At 46.1% G+C, this 15,621-nt stretch overlaps 1 protein-coding gene across 1 annotated transcript; it reads right to left on the reverse strand.

Moving 5' to 3' along the window:
* Positions 1-746: 746 nt before the first annotated feature.
* CHAF1B (chromatin assembly factor 1 subunit B) lies at positions 747-13,608 on the reverse strand. The gene is made up of 13 exons (XM_058800047.1): positions 13,483-13,608; positions 11,929-12,061; positions 11,692-11,809; positions 11,186-11,289; positions 10,331-10,427; positions 8,423-8,507; positions 7,361-7,454; positions 6,111-6,180; positions 5,924-6,015; positions 3,761-3,923; positions 2,941-3,552; positions 2,122-2,219; positions 747-1,736 (listed from the first exon to the last, which is right to left on the reverse strand). The coding sequence occupies exons 1-13, from the start codon at positions 13,606-13,608 to the stop codon at positions 1,615-1,617; spliced, it is 1,914 nt and encodes a 637-aa protein (XP_058656030.1). The 3' UTR covers positions 747-1,614.
* Positions 13,609-15,621: the final 2,013 nt, after the last annotated feature.

The raw sequence follows: 15,621 nt of genomic DNA on the forward strand, positions 1-15,621 counted from the left end.
ATCTGAAGCCCATCCGAAAAATTGCAAATTCCACTTGCAAGTCACCTGAAAAATTGCAAATTCTATTTGAAACCCAGGTTAAAAAATGTAAATTCTATTAGAAACCCATCTGAAAAATTGCAAATTCTGTTTGAAACCCAGGTAAAAAAATGTAAATTCTATTTGAAGCCCACCTGAAAAATTGCAAAATACACTTGAAACCCATCTAAAAATTACACATTCTATTTTAAACCCAGGATAAAAAATGTAAATTCTATTTGAAACCCATCTGAAAAATTAGAAAATCCACTTGAAACCCATCTAAAAAATTGCAAATTCTATTTGAAATTCATGCCAAAAATTGTAAATTCTCTTTGAAATCCATCAAAAAACCTGCAAATTTTATTTGAAACCCACCTGAAAAATTAGAAAATCCACTTGAAACCCATCTAAAAAATGTAAATTCTATTTGAAACCCATCTAAAAATTGCACATTCTATTTTAAACCCAGGTTCAAAAATGTAAATTCTATTTCAAACCCATCTAAAAAATTGCAAAATCCACTTGAAACCCACCTGAAAAATTGCAAAATCCACTTGAACCCCAAGAAATATAAGAATGATCTCTCTGTAATTCTTCACTAGAAGAAAACCCAGCTTTAATTAAGTCTAATGAAGATCCACCCTCACCACAGTGAGAAAACAAAGATCCCACCAAGTTTCCTACAACTTTTTGCTCATTAATTGCTGAAATTTAATTGGAGGCAAAATTCATTTTCCTGAAGGACTGACAGAGGTGTTGGTTAATATTTCCTCCCTGTGAGACTTTGTGAGTCTCTTCTGGAACATTTGTATTTCTGCTTTTATGAAGTATTAAATGCTAAAAAGAAATTTTAGTGTAGCAGTTTCCCATCCACTGGATTGTGTTTTATTGGCTAAGGGAGTTGGGGAAAAGGGGAAATTTCAATGTATACACTCGAATCTCAAATCCTGCTGCCTCAGGAAAATCCCACAGCTGCATTTCTTTTCTCAGTGCAGAAATGAAACAAGAAGAACTTTCTGCTGTTTCATTCTCCCAGCAGCTCTTCAGAGAATTTCCTCCTTTTGCTTTCTTGTTCTTGCAGTTCAATCTTCTCATTTGTGCTTGCACATCCCAGCCCTGAGCTCTGTGCTGAGCTCAGAGTGCATCAGCTCCACCCCACAGCCACTGGGAGCATCATTTTACACCAGAAATAACCCAAAAGGCTGCAATGACACAATTTCCTCTTTTTTTAGGTCTTGAACAACATCAAATCTTATGAATGCATTGGATTCTTTTTGCCAGACAGTTACTGGAAGGCATGATGCTTTCCAAACATGATTTAGGAACTCTGGTGGAGACTCACATCTTACTGGATGGATTTTTAATCCCCAGATTTCCCTGATTTCCTTGTTCTTGAAGTCACTTCCCAACTATTTCTCCTGCTGCAGAACATTCCTGAAACCTGGATCTTCTACTGGCAGTTTCACAGAAATGTTGATGTTTCTACATCAAACCTGGGAACTTGGACTGGGAATTGAGGATTGAATTTTTGCAAAAAGAAATGAATTCAGACATGGCTGCTTGGATTCAGGCTGGGAGGGGTGTGCTCAGCCTTTATTTGTTGGACTCACAGCTGGGCTGGTCTCCAGCAGGAGCAGGAAGGGACAAATCCTCAGTCCTGGCACGTTTTGGGGCTGGGGGAGCTTGGTGGCTCTCATCAGATGGCAATGGCTTCTCTGGAAGAATCAGACAGGAAAATAATTTCAAATTAATAAATTCAAATTTAAAAAACCCCAATCCTGGTCTGAGAGTGCCCAGCACCTGCAACAAGGACAAGCTGGAAGTACAAAAGTCTTTAAAAGCTGGAGAACATCACCCCCAGGAATTTATCCTTGGTTTCACTGCTATCAAACTGCAGGGAGTCACCATCAGCTGCCCCTGAGCGGGGAAAACACATTTCATACTGCCCAAAGCACCTCTCAAAACAATCTCAGTCTCTAAAGCACACATGAAAACAATGAAGAAACTTTAGGATTTGCAATTAGAGTGAGGGTTTTTTACAATATAAATCTACAACGGACAAATCTGACTGGGCTGGTGTTTAGAGCCACAAAAACTCACCATGCTCCTGCTCTGAGGAAGGAGGGATGGATATGGGGGCTGGCTCTGGATATGCAGAGGCTGGGCTGTCTGGCTTCAAGGAAATCAAGTTTATTCTCCTTTAAAAGAGCAGAAACAGTTAAATTGCTTTATAGACATCATTTCCATGAGTATTTCACTTCAAGATTTAATTAATATAGAATCACTTAACTGCAAAAGTAATTCTGACATATTTTACTGCACATTTTCCCTTATTTTTACAAGCTGAATGGAGCATTATCCATTTCCAACCTCCTGCCATGGGCAGGGCCACGTCCCACTGGAGCAGGCTGCTCAGAGCCCCAGTACAATCAATATTATTGGCAATTTCTAAAAAATGAGATCTTTTAGGAAGCTATCTAATCAATGTTTTAAGGGCCTGGCTAGACTTGCACTCTTCTTAAACTACTCTTTGGCAGAAGGGTGTTTAAACAGTTCCTGGCAGCTGAAGGCTTCAGGAACCATTTCTGTGCACAAAACTGGACCTGAGGACAGAATCCCAGAATATTCTGAGCTGGAACAGACCCCAGAGGATCAAAGCCCAGCTCCTGGCCAGGACAGACACCTTTTGTTATCAAGGCTCAGGTGAATTTGCTGCCTCACATTTCAAGCACGTTTAGGAGACATTTTGACCTCTCATCTACAGCACAACAAAAAACTCCACATCAAGAGAGCTCCCACTCAGAGCCAGGGCTGGGGATTTGTGTGCAAAGCTCAGCCTTTAAATGCAGCACAAGCACAGATTGTCTTGGCCCTTTTATTTACAAGTGGAAGGTGTGAATAGAAATCCAAAAATCTCACCTGGGTGTTTTGAAACAGGACTGCAGAGTGGTGAGGGTGACCCTCCTGGGCTGGGGGGCTCTGCTGATCTGGCTGCTCCTCCTCTCCTCTGAGGATGGCACTGGGGTGGCTTTGATGCCCACAGGGGTGGCAGGGGATGGCACTGGGGTGGCTTTGATGCCCACAGGGGTGGCAGGGGATGGCACTGGGGTGCTTTTGATGCCCACAGGGGTTGAAGGGGATGGCACTGGGGTGGCTTTGATGCCCACAGGGGTGGCAGGGGATGGCACTGGGGTGGCTTTGATGCCCACAGGGGTGGCAGGGGATGGCACTGGGGTGGCTTTGATGCCCACAGGGGTTGAGGGCAGCTCCTTCCCAGCAGTGCTGGGGGTTCGGGGTTGCCCTGGGGGATCCTTGCTGGGAGGGGTCCCCTCTGGCAGCCTGGAGCCTGGGGAAATCACTTTGTGGGATTGGCTTTTCTTGGCTTTCTTGTCTGCTGCTGCTCCTCCAGGAGTCCTGACAGGGATCTGGGGCTTTTCCTTCAGGGGCACTCCCAGCTCATCCTCCTCGAAGGTGACGAAGGAGCAGTACCCGTCCGTGGAGGAAATGGCCAGGAAGGATCCATCACTGGACCTGGTTGGGATTGATTTATTTCCATTAAAGGCCAAGCTTTTACTTGATTAAAAGCCATAATTGCCTAATTGACAGAGCAAACAGGGATGGATTGCTGCTCAGACACTGAGTGACCACGTGTGTGGAATACAAACCCCAGGCAGGACTCACAGGACATGGAAAAAGGAAATTTCCCCACACAATAAATCTCAGGAACACAATTCCTTACCATGAAATGTCACTCAGGGTGTGGTAATGGATGTTGGAGACATAACCAAAGGGGAAGGACTGCTCAGTGTCATAAAACAGCACAGAATCCTCTGAGGCAACAGCAAACACCAATCGATAGGGGAGGCTGAACAGGGCAGGGGGGGATTTGGGGCTGATTTCATCTGCAAAGAAATGAACAGTGAGAATTCTCTTGGATTTATTGCATGGTAGTGACTGCTTTTAGCCATTAATTTAAATAAAATTACATCATCAATCACTGTAAACACCAAGCAGACAGCTCTTGCATAAACCGCAAAATTTAACATTTCTGTTGTCTGAAATTTACTCTTTATTTTCTTAGCTGAAAAACAAAAGGGCACCTTTCTCCCTCTGGATTGCTAATGTTTTGTTCTGTAAATTTTTCCCTCCATTTTCCAGTATTTATAAGAACTTTAATATTAAAGTCTCCCTTTAGAGGAGCTACAGAGACCAACTGCAGACCCTCATCTCCTTCCTTTGCAACAGCATGGATCTAAAATTATGATGGAAATAGAACAGGTAAATCCTGTAAGGAATACTACAAATGTAACCAAGCTCTGCCTTTTCACCTGAGTAATGTCAGTCTTGTTAAAATATAAACACTCCTGGAGCCACAATAAAGCTGGATTAAATAAATACAAAATAAATTCTTGTGCAACTTCACATAATCCTGTCCCCAGCTCAGAATTCCTGCTGTGCCCAGTAACACCAGCACTGCTTCCCTGAATAAACACCAGTGCTTGTGGCAAACTCTTCCACTCCCTGTCATGTGGGCAGCTGAGACTAACAGGAATTATTTCTCTGCCCTGCTCCTCTGGTGCTAAACCAGGTTATTTCTTTTCAACACAGAATGGTTAACAGCTCAAGGAAAATATTTCACAGTGTTCCTGCAGCCTGAGAGGCCAAGGAACAACATTCACCCACTCTACCAAAGCAGCTCATGAGGGACTTGAGGTGAACTCAGGGCCTCAGAGTCAGGAAACAACTTCTCCATACTGTCTTAGAGGAATGCTGAAAGGCTGGGGCATAAAAAAGTGTGCAGCCACATCTTTTCATAGATTTGCTGGGAGTTCCCACTCTCTGAAGTGGGAAAGTTCCCACTCCCTGAAGCTTCCATACGTCTTAAGTTAGAAATGGGGCTGTGTGTTCTGTCCCCATCTGTCAGAGCTGGGGCAGTTCTCTGCTGTTCCTGGGCAGTTTTTCCTTTCTCTCTCCCACAGCCAACCCTCCCTGCAGGAGATCTCTGCTGCCCATGGCCACTGAGTGTCCCTGCAGGGCTGATCCAATCCCAGCATCCCATGGGGAGATGCTCCGCCCAGGGGAGGAGCCAAGCATTCCTGCCTGGATCCAATCTGAGGTGCTGGGACAGCAGCACAGTGTCACCGACATCTTTTCATAAAAATCCTTTCCTTGGGATTTTTCCTCTTCTGGGAAGCTGAGGCCCCAGAAGAAGAATGTAAACGGTTGTTATCTGCTGATGTGGAATGTAACAGGTGCAACTGGGATTGGCCCACGTTCCATGTTTACAATGAAGGGCCAATCAGGGACCAAGTTCTCTGGGACAGATTCAAAGAGAGTTCTCTCGTTATTAGATTCCTATTCTATTCTTAGCTTAGCAGCTTCTCAACTTTTCTCTCTATTCCCATTAGTATAGTCATAATGTATTATATATCATAAAATAATAAATCCAGCCTTCTGATCATGAAGTCAAGATTCTTGTCCATCTCTCTCACCCTGAAGACCCTTGCAAAGCCTTGCAACAGCACAGCCTTTCCACGGCATTGCCAGAGGAGCAGCTGCCTCTTCCCCTGGAGCTGCAGAGGAAAACTCCCCCCTTGTGCAGGATCCCTGCTGCAGCAGAGCCACAGCTGGCACTGCAGGAGGGCTGAGCCCCCCTGGCATGGGGCTGGGACACCGCCCTGGCACACAGGGGGCAGCTCTGATTCTTACTTTGTCAGTGTTTTTTTTGTTTGTTTGTATTATTGCATTCGTATTTTTAATTTTCCCAGTAAAGAACTGTTATTCCTATTCCCATGTCTTTGCCTGAGAGTCTCTTAATTTCAAAATTATAATAATTCAGATATAATAATTTGCATTTTCCATTTCAGGGAGGCTCCTGCCCTTCCAAACCCCCACTCCATACCTGCAGCAGAGGCTGCTCTCAGCTCAAAGTACACAGGGCAGCAGCGAACAGCCAGAGTGCCCTTGCCAGGACAGGGCAGGTGACCCACGGGCCTACAGAGAGAGCCAGGAGTTCAGAACACACATTTGCACTATTTGAATTGTTTATTTTTAAATGCAAACAGATTTTTATCTCATTAAACCCCTACCTTTTAAGATTGTTTCTGGAGAAAACATAGGTGGTGTTGGTAACGTTCTCTCCTGATTCCACACAGCCAGCTGCAAAAACAAAAGTTCCAACATCACTCATCACCTCAGAGAGCTCCTGAGCACACACCTTGTGTCCACAAACATTCCAGTTCCTGGCAATTAGGTTTCTCCAGAAATATTCTAATTCCCAGGAATTAGGCTTGTCAGTTGGGCAAAAGCTGAATACAACTTAAAAAGGCATCCCAAATATTTATTTAGTGCTGGTTTTGTTTTCCCTTATACAGTTCCCTCTTCAAAGCTGCTTTTTGATGTTACCAGACATCAGTAAAAGCAGGGTTTGGACAGGCACACACTGATCCCTCTTGCTGGGCTGTTTTTACTCTGAATGTTCTGAGGGAAGGACAAAATCAATAAAACCTCACTCATTATCCTTCATGTCTATCTTAAGACTTCTGATGTTGCAATTTATTCAGCAAAAATGCCATAAATAGCACTTTTATCACAGGAGAAAGTTGATGTTGTGGATTGTTAATGGAGAATATTGTGGAGTTTTTATTTTCTTCAATAGGGAGAATGAGGAATGGCTTAATTAGGATAAATCAGCATCTCTGAGATGCAGGAAATATTAAGGAACATTCAAATTAGGATATGATAGATTGAGGGAGCTGGGCAGGGGCTGCAGAATCCCTGAGGGAGCTGGAAGGGGCTGCAGAATCCCTGAGGAGCTGGAAGGGGCTGCAGAATCCCTGAGGAGCTGGGAAGGGGCTGCAGAATCCCTGAGGAGCTGGAAGGGGCTGCAGAATCCCTGAGGAGCTGGAAGGGGCTGCAGAATCCCTGAGGAGCTGGAAGGGGCTGCAGAATCCCTGAGGAGCTGGAAGGGGCTGGGGCTGGAGCAAAGGAGGCTCAGGGGCCCTCGTGGCTCTGCACAAGTCCCTGCCAGGAGGGCACAGCCGGGGGGGTCGGGCTCTGCTCCAGGGAACAGGGACAGGAGCAGAGGGAGCGGCCTCAGGCTGGGCCAGGGCAGGCTCAGGGTGGATTTTGGGAAAATTTCTGCATGGAAAGGGAGCTCAGGCCTTGGCAGGGGTTGCCCAGGGAGCTTTGCAGTGCCCATCCCTGCAGGTGTCCCCTGGAGGTGGCACTGAGTGCTCTGGGGACAAGGTGGGGATAGGTCACAGCTTGGATTCCATGACCTTGGGAATGTTCTCCAAGCTCAGGGACACAGCCCAAGTGCCAGGAGATGTCCCCACACCTGGAGTGAGCAGGTAGGAGCCATCAGGGGTGAAGCTCAGCCTGCGGAAGAATGACTTCATGCTGTCATCGTGGAACATCCGAAAGCTCCTCACCTGCAACATAGAAATCAGGATTGTGGAAAAGGCCAGGAATGTCCAGCTGCAACCCCTGGACACAAAACATCCACTTGGACACTCCAGCCTGATGGAACTTTTCAAATAAAACCTTTAAGAAACCATAGCTCCTTCAAGCTCTCCATAAATTCTTCCCAGCTAAGAAAAATAATCCTTGATCCCTCTTGAGCTGCAAAGCAAAACACTCCCAGAGCTGTCACCTTAAAGCAGACATCAAAAACCAGCCATAACCTGGAGAACAACATCGTTTAACACCCAGGGCTGCTCAGGCATCCCAGGCCAACCCCAGGATTAGAGGTTGAAAGAGAATTTCTCCCATGGTAAAGCGCCTGCTCTCAGGCCTGTTCTTCAGTGTCCATAAAATTCTTACCAATGTTTTCCTCCAAAAAGAAAAGGAATGAAGAGAAGCAATTAAGAAAGTAATAGCCAGCCTGGAGGTGTTATTTTACTATCACCTAAAGCTGTTTGGGAGGAAAAAAAAGCTCTTTGTTTTCCCTCTTAGGGTTAGAGTTACCTAAATTATCCCTAATTCATATTTTTCTTCACAATCTAACTACCTTCATGAAAATTCCAGGCTGTTAACTTTAAAATATTATTAACTTTAAAATATTATTACTATTATTACTACTGTCACATCTATTAATAAACTCCCAGCTACTGCCAGGTATGTTTGAAGTTTTTCCTCTCAGAACTGTTTTCTCCACACAATTTTTAACTTTTACAACTAAAGGATTGTGTTACTGCTTTCATCAGCAAGAAATTCTGGGGATGCGGTTTCAGGGTGATGATGGTGGGAGGGGATGAGTGTGAAAGTCTCTTCAAACCTTGATGATTCTACAACATAGGAATTGTTTGAAAGGAAAATATTTGATCCTTTGGTTTGATGGGACAGAAGTTGAGATGAAAGAGCCCTCAGCAGAGTTGGCAGCCCCAGCAGAAGCAGGTACCTCTCCTTCAGCTCCTGACCCCGATGGCATCTTGGTGACATTGAAGGCCACTCGCTTGGTCTGGGTGCTGTAAACTCGCAGGACCCTGCGTGGGAGAGCAGAGTCAGGCAGCAGGGAGTGAGGGGATGCAGCAGGGTGGGAGGGACACAAAAAATCAGCCATTGCTGCCATGGCAGGGACACCTCCTACTGTCCCCAGTGTCCAACCTGGCCTTGGGCACTGCCAGGGATCCAGGGGTGGAATTCCATGCCAGCCCTGCCCACCCTGCCAGGGAACAATTCCTCATTGCCAAGATCCCACCCAGCCCTGCCCTCTGGCACTGGCAGCCATTCCCTGTGTGCTGTCCCTGCATCCCCTGGGTCCTGTTCCTCCAGCCCTGTGAGGAAGCCCTGAGGGAGCTGGGGGTGCTCAGCCTGCAGAAAAGGAGACTCAGGGCTGCCCCCATCACTCTGCACAGCTCCTGAAAGGTGCCTGTGCTCACCTGGGGCTGGGCTCTTGCTCCAGCAGCACTGACACACCCAGAGCACACAGCCTCGAGCTGCACCAGGGGAAATACAGGCTGGAGAGCAGGGAAAAGGTTTTTGCAGCCAGGGTGAGAAAGTTCTGGAATGGCTGCCCGGGGAGGTGGTGGAGTCCCCATGCCTGGGTGTGTTTAACAAAGCCTGGATGTGGCACTGGGGGCCAGGGTTCAGTTGGGGCTGGGCTGGACTCGATGGTCTTGAAGGTCTCTCCCAACCTGGGATTCTGGAATTCTGTGAAATTGTCTCTCTCCAGCTTTCCTGGGGCTCCTTCAGGCCCTGCAAGGCCACCCTGAGGTCACCCCAAAGCTTCTCCTCTCCAGGTGAACAATCCCAGCTCTCCCAGCCTTTCCTGTGCTTCCTTTCACCCCAAGTTTCCCAAAAATGCCCCAGCATCTCCCTTCTCAGTCAGCACCTCAAAATACAAACTTGGACCACCAATTAACCATTAATTCAAATTCTCCTCATGAGACACCACCAGAGGGATGTGTTTTAATGACCAAAGAATTAATGAACTCCTCACAATGCTTGGACTCCACAAAGTTTGGGAAGTCCCAGCACTTGGATTTATGGAGGAATAAGGGAATTAGGAAAGGCTGTTTCTACCTGCACTGTGGGTTCCTCAAGAGTGGGAACTCACCTTAAAAACAATTAACTACATCTCCATCATCATGGAGTGCTTTGGGCTGGAAGGGACCTTAAAGATCATTTAACTCCATCCCTGCCTTGAGCAGGGACCTTGCACTATCCCAGGCTGCTCCAAGCCCAAGGATGAATTATCAGCTCATTAACACAACCATGCAGCCCCCAATAATGATCAATAACATAAAAACTTAATTCCTAAATGAAGACTCCTACAAAAGTTTATTTGCTGCTAAGAGAGACTGCAGGAATCATTGAACATAAGCCAAAAAATTAACTAAAATATCACTTTGCTTTCACATCAACCTGCTTACACAACAAAATGAATAAAACCAAACCTCATGTTTATCTGGCATACTTCCTTTTAATTCCTTTTAACCTTGCACTGTCCCAGGCTGCTCCATGCCCGAGGATGAATTTATCAGCTCATTAACACAACCATGCAGCTCTCTCTTAAGAGTACCAGTAATGATCAATAACATAAAAATTCAATTCCTAAAGGAATTAAAGGAATTAAGTCTTCCTAAAGGAAGACTCCTACAAAAGTTTATTTGCTGCTAAGAGAGACTGCAGGAATCATTAAGCACAAGCAAAAAAATTAACTAAAATATCATTTTACTTTCACATCAGCCTGCTTACACAACAAAATGAATAAAAAACCTCCTCATGTTTATCTGGCATACTTCCTTTTAATTCACCCTCCTGGAAAAAGGAATATTCAGGAAAACCACCCAGACCAAGAGCTCACCTGTCACAACTTAGGGTTGCAATATACTGGCCCAGAGGATCCCAGGTGACTCCTTGGACATAACTCTTGTGCTCATTGAATATTGAAACTTTCTGTCCTGAAATTACACACAGCTTTCAGATCATAAATTCCAACGTGTTATCAAACATTTCAGACATCAAACAAGACAAAAAATTGGTTCAAAATAGGGAAATAATTTTTTAAACATAGAAGTGTTCACTGGGTGGTGGCTGATAAGACTATCAGCAGAAGTTGCTTTTAAAGTGCCAGTTAAAGGTTTGTTCACTACAAATATGATAATTAATTAGAATTAATATTAGATTAATATTAGCAAAGGCAGGAGCTCTCTGACCCCACTGATGTTCCACCAGGGAAGGTCTCAGAGCCAGAACATTGATGAGAAAAAGTTACAGAGAATTTTAGAAATACTTTGTTGAATATTGGCCACAGGTGGGATTTTTCCTATTATTTAAGTGTTGCTTTCTTGCAAAGAAATACCAGAAGCTGCCAAGTTTCAAAGAAAATAAATAGCTTTTCAAAAGGAAAGACACCAACAGAGCTCAGGCCATGCTGCACAACACCAAAAATTGAAGTAAGAAGTTTGTGCAAGAGTTTTGGGAGGGTAAAAAATGTGTGAAGTTGTTTTCTGAATACTCCAAGGTGATCAGATTCCTCAGGTGTAAATTCTGTTGGCCTGAGAATATTTTATATCTATTTATAGAGGGCCCTCACACACAGAGAAAATCACACAGAAAAACAATCATAAAAAAGATGTTTCACATTTTTTGGGGGGAAATGCCACAAGGCACTTCCACCAGATCAGGAATTCCAAGGGATAATAACTGCAGCATTTACCTTTATTGACATCCCACATGATTGCTGTGTTATCCACAGAAGCAGATGCCATGTAATTTCCATCTGAGGTCCAACAAATATCATACACATCTTCCAAGTGGCCTCTGGAAGGCAGGAAAAACCAATTATTAATTTGAAAATTGAAAGCTACCTGTGAATATGAGTTTTGTGAATTTTTAGGTTAAAAAAAAAAATCAAGAGGCAAATAAAAATTCCTGCTGGTGCTGCAAGCAGCTCTTCAACTCTTCTCACATCAACCTCAGCTGCCAAGAACTGCTCTTTCAGCTTAAAACCACTGCTCTTTGTCCTGTCACCACCTGATTATTCAAAATGTCCCTCTCCCTCCTTTTTCTGAGTCTCATTAACAGGGAGTTAAAAGGATTAATATCAAACAAATTGTAGACAGTGCTGGAGTTCTACACACACTGAAAAGTGCACCATGTTAGAAACCACTGAGGAAACAAAAACACTGAAAAGAAAACCAAACTGACCAAATAATAAATTACCTCAAAGTTTTAATGACTGCCCAGTTCTCCTTGTTGAGCTGAGCTTCATCATCATCCTGAAACACCAACGGCTCCAACTCTTTGCTGTCATTCAGCTTCCACAGCAAAATGACAGCATCTGCAGCAGAGACCAGAGCAAACTGATTTATTTCCCTTTGTCCCTTTTGTTCATTCAGGATTTCATTCAGTTTAACTTCAAAATGCCGCAGGATGAGATAGGGGAGAAGCAGCTCTCACCATCCCCTCCTGAGGCCAGGATGTCCCCGCTGGGAGAGAAGCGCACGACGTTCACGGCCTTGGTGTGGCGCGCCAGGTTGGACAGGAACTCCACGATGGCTTTTCCATCCGGGCCCTTCTCCACCTTCCAGATCTGCATGGGAGAGTGTTACAGCTTTCCAGGCAAATGGGACGGCACAGGGTCCTCAAGGTGGGAAGGGACCTCAGGATAATCCAGTGCCAGCAGCATCACCCCAATCCCTGTCCCCAAGGGCACGTCCAGACTGCTCTGGGACAATTCAGTGACTCCAAACTTCCCTGGGCAGCTCAGCCCAAGGCCTGACCACTCTATGACTCTGATTTATTTTCAAATCTCCAATCTGAACCTCCCTCTGATGCAATCTGAGGCCATTTCCTCTCCTCCCTTCCCTTGGTAATGCCTCAGGTTTGAGCTTTTCTATTTTTCACATTCTGTGCTGCTTTAGTGTGTGAATCTGAGCTTCACATTCAGGGATGGTGAGCTCTGTGCACAGAGCAGGGACACAAAACAATTCCTGCTCCAGCTGGGCACCAAGGACAAATGAGCCAAATCTCAGCCCAGGAGCACAAACCCCGTGGGCTGGAGAGAGAAAAACAAGCAGGGTGGGACTGCAGGGCTAAAGCTGCAATGGGACAATGAACTGCAAGGTGCAAATGGAGCAGAACTGATCCCAGGGACAGAGCCCGTGCCCGGCCGTGCATTTTGGGGCCATTTTGGTTCATCCTGGGTGCAGCCCTGGCTGGGCTCTGGTGCTGCCCAAGGTGCATCCATGGAGGAGATCCTTTGAATAAATCCCTGCTTTATTCTGGAGCTCTGCTCTAGATCAGCCTTCACAAGGCATCAGTTTCTGGTGACCAGGAATCATTGGGACATGGCAGAAGAGCCTGATCCCACCTCACTCCACCCCCCTATCAGGGAACTTATTTTATGTCAAAGAAATGACATTTTTCTAGCCCCAAAATATTTATCAAAAAAGCCCTGAAACATAAGAACCATCAGGGAAGAAGAAGTCAGTTTGCCAGTGAGGCAGGAAAAAGTTTTATGAGACAACTGGAATAAACTACTACAGAGACTATTTACAAGAGTGTGTAATAATAAGGGGGAGTGGCTTCAAACTAGGGCAGTAGGTTTACATTGAATATTAGGGTGAAATTGTTCCCTGGGAGGGTGGGGAGAGGCTGGGATGGAATTCCCAGAGCAGCTGGGGCTGCCCCTGGAAATGCCCAAGGCCAGGTTGGACACTGGGGCTTGGAGCAGCCTGGGGACAGTGGAGGTGTCCCTGCCATGGCAGGGGTGGCACTGGATGAGCTTTAAGTCCCCTTCCAACTCAAACTACCCTGTAAGTCTACATACAATCTTACACTCTTTCTTGAAACCATCCACTCCCCTTGCCATGTATCTGCCAATAACCCAATATTTTGGATAATGAAACCAACCCAATATTGTGGATGATGAAACCAACCCAATATTTTAATAATGAAACCAACCCGATATTTTGGGTAACAAACCCCACACCCCGCCCACCTCCAGCTCACCCTCACGGCCGTGTCCACCCCTGCCGAGGCCAGGCGATTCATCCTCCCATCCGCTCCATGCTGGAAGTCCAAGCTGTAAACCGGCTCCTTATTATGCCACACGATTTCACAGGTGATGACCTTCATGTTTCCTGGAGAAAACAGAACAAACCCCACATCAATTCTTGTTCCTTACGGCTCTGGCGGCCAAACTTTGCGCGCATTTCCCAGGCACCGCTGGCAGAGCCTGGAATTGCACTGCAGTCATTGACAGGATGCTTTGAGGAAGGCTGTTTCTAAAACTTGTGATTATTAAGGCTAAAGTTCCTGTTTAGGGGTTGCAAGAGGGCGGTATCAAGCCCTGTGCATCGTTTTAAGACTTGAGAGAAAAACTTTGTTGGGGGTAACAACCCTGCCCGGAATCTAAACAAGGAGCGGGACGGGCGGCCCGGCGCGGGCTGGGGAAGGGCAGAGGCGCCGCTGGCCGCTCCCGGAGCCCCGGGGATCCTCAATCCCGCTCTCCAGACCCCGAGGAGCCCCAGTCCTGCTCCCCAGAGCCCCCAAACCCCAAATCCCAGCGCGGCTCCCCCCGCTCGGGTCCCCCCCCACCCCTCACCTGCGGCCCGCCCGCGGCTCCCGCGCGCTCCCGCCTTCGCCCGCCCCGCGCATGCGCGCGCCCACCCCGCGCGCCGCCTCAGGAGCCCTCAGGGACTGCCGGGGGGGAAAAAACCGCAAAAACATCGGAATAAACCTAAAATGAAAATGCCGAGTGCTGGCACCTTCTCAAAAGAGTGTTTGCTTGGTTTTTTTTTTTTTTTTTGTTTGTTTTTTTTAATTTGTTTGTGTTTTTAATTTCACAGCCATTGCTCTCATTGGTTGGTGTAAATATATGAAAGTCCTAATGGGTAACGTGTTCCCAAATGGGGCTCTGAGAGCTCCCCAGACCCCACACGGCCCCACAGGCAGGGGACAAAGGAAGATTAATTCTACATCGCAAAATCATGGAGCATTAAAAAAGCCCAATGCCTGCACCTCCTTAAAAGAGTGCTTGTTTTGTTTTATTTTGTTTTTTAATTTCACAGGCATTGCTGTGCTTGACTGATGTAAATATATGTCTTAATGGGTAATGTGTCTCCAAACTTCCCTGTTTCAAAGGCAAACCTTTTGCCTTAAAACCATCATAATAATGACAAGTTGCATTGTGAGAAAACGGCTTCTGCTTTCACTTCTTGCCCAAGGGAAGAAGAGCCTCTGGGCAGGGGAGGTTGAAGCCCGAACTGGGGCTCTGAGAGCTCCCCAGACCCCACACGGCCTCACAGGCAGGGGAAGGAGCAGCAGAGGACAAAGGAAGATTAATTCTACATCACAAAATCATGGAATGGTTGGGGTGGAACGAGCCTTAAAGCTCATCCAGTGCCACCCCTGCCATGGCAGGGACACCTCCCACTGTCCCAGGCTGCTCCCAGCCCCAGTGTCCAACCTGGCCTTGGGCACTGCCAGGGATCCAGGGGCAGCCCCAGCTGCTCTGGGAATTCCATCCCAGCCTTTCCTCACCTTCCCAAGGAACAATTTCATCCTAATACTCAATCAAAACCATCTCTATTCATTTGAAGCTATTCTCCCTTGTCCTGTCATTCCATCCTTTGAAAATTGTCTCCATCTTTCTTGTCACTTCCCTTCAGGTCCTGGAAGGCTACACTGAGATCACACCAAAGCTTCTTTTCTCCAGGCTGAACAATCCCAATTCTCTCAGCCTTTAAATTCCCGTGGGAGAACTCTTTGCTCTCATCCCTGTGGCACAGCTGTCATTGTCCCCCTACTCTCTGGACAACCCTTGAATTCTGGAGTCTCCTCCTTGGGACTCCTTTGGCTCCACATTGTGCCAGGGCCCAACAAAGAGCTCAGATCCTTCCCAGCCTGGTGCTGTGCCAGTGCTCCATGGCAGGAGCCACCTGGCTTGGGGACACAGGGGCTGTGCCCTCCTGTGCCACCCTCACTGGGGACAATGACAGTGTGAAAAACACCAATCACCTGTTTTTAAAATGTTAAAAGTTTAATAGTAATAAAATGGTTATAAAAATAGCAATATAATTAGAGTAATAATAATTTGGACAATTTGGATTAGGACAATATGAGACGAGAAACAAAGAGTTATGGATG

The sequence above is a fragment of the Ammospiza caudacuta genome, chromosome 2 (genome assembly GCF_027887145.1).
Source record: "Ammospiza caudacuta isolate bAmmCau1 chromosome 2, bAmmCau1.pri, whole genome shotgun sequence".
Classification (NCBI taxonomy): domain Eukaryota; kingdom Metazoa; phylum Chordata; class Aves; order Passeriformes; family Passerellidae; genus Ammospiza; species Ammospiza caudacuta.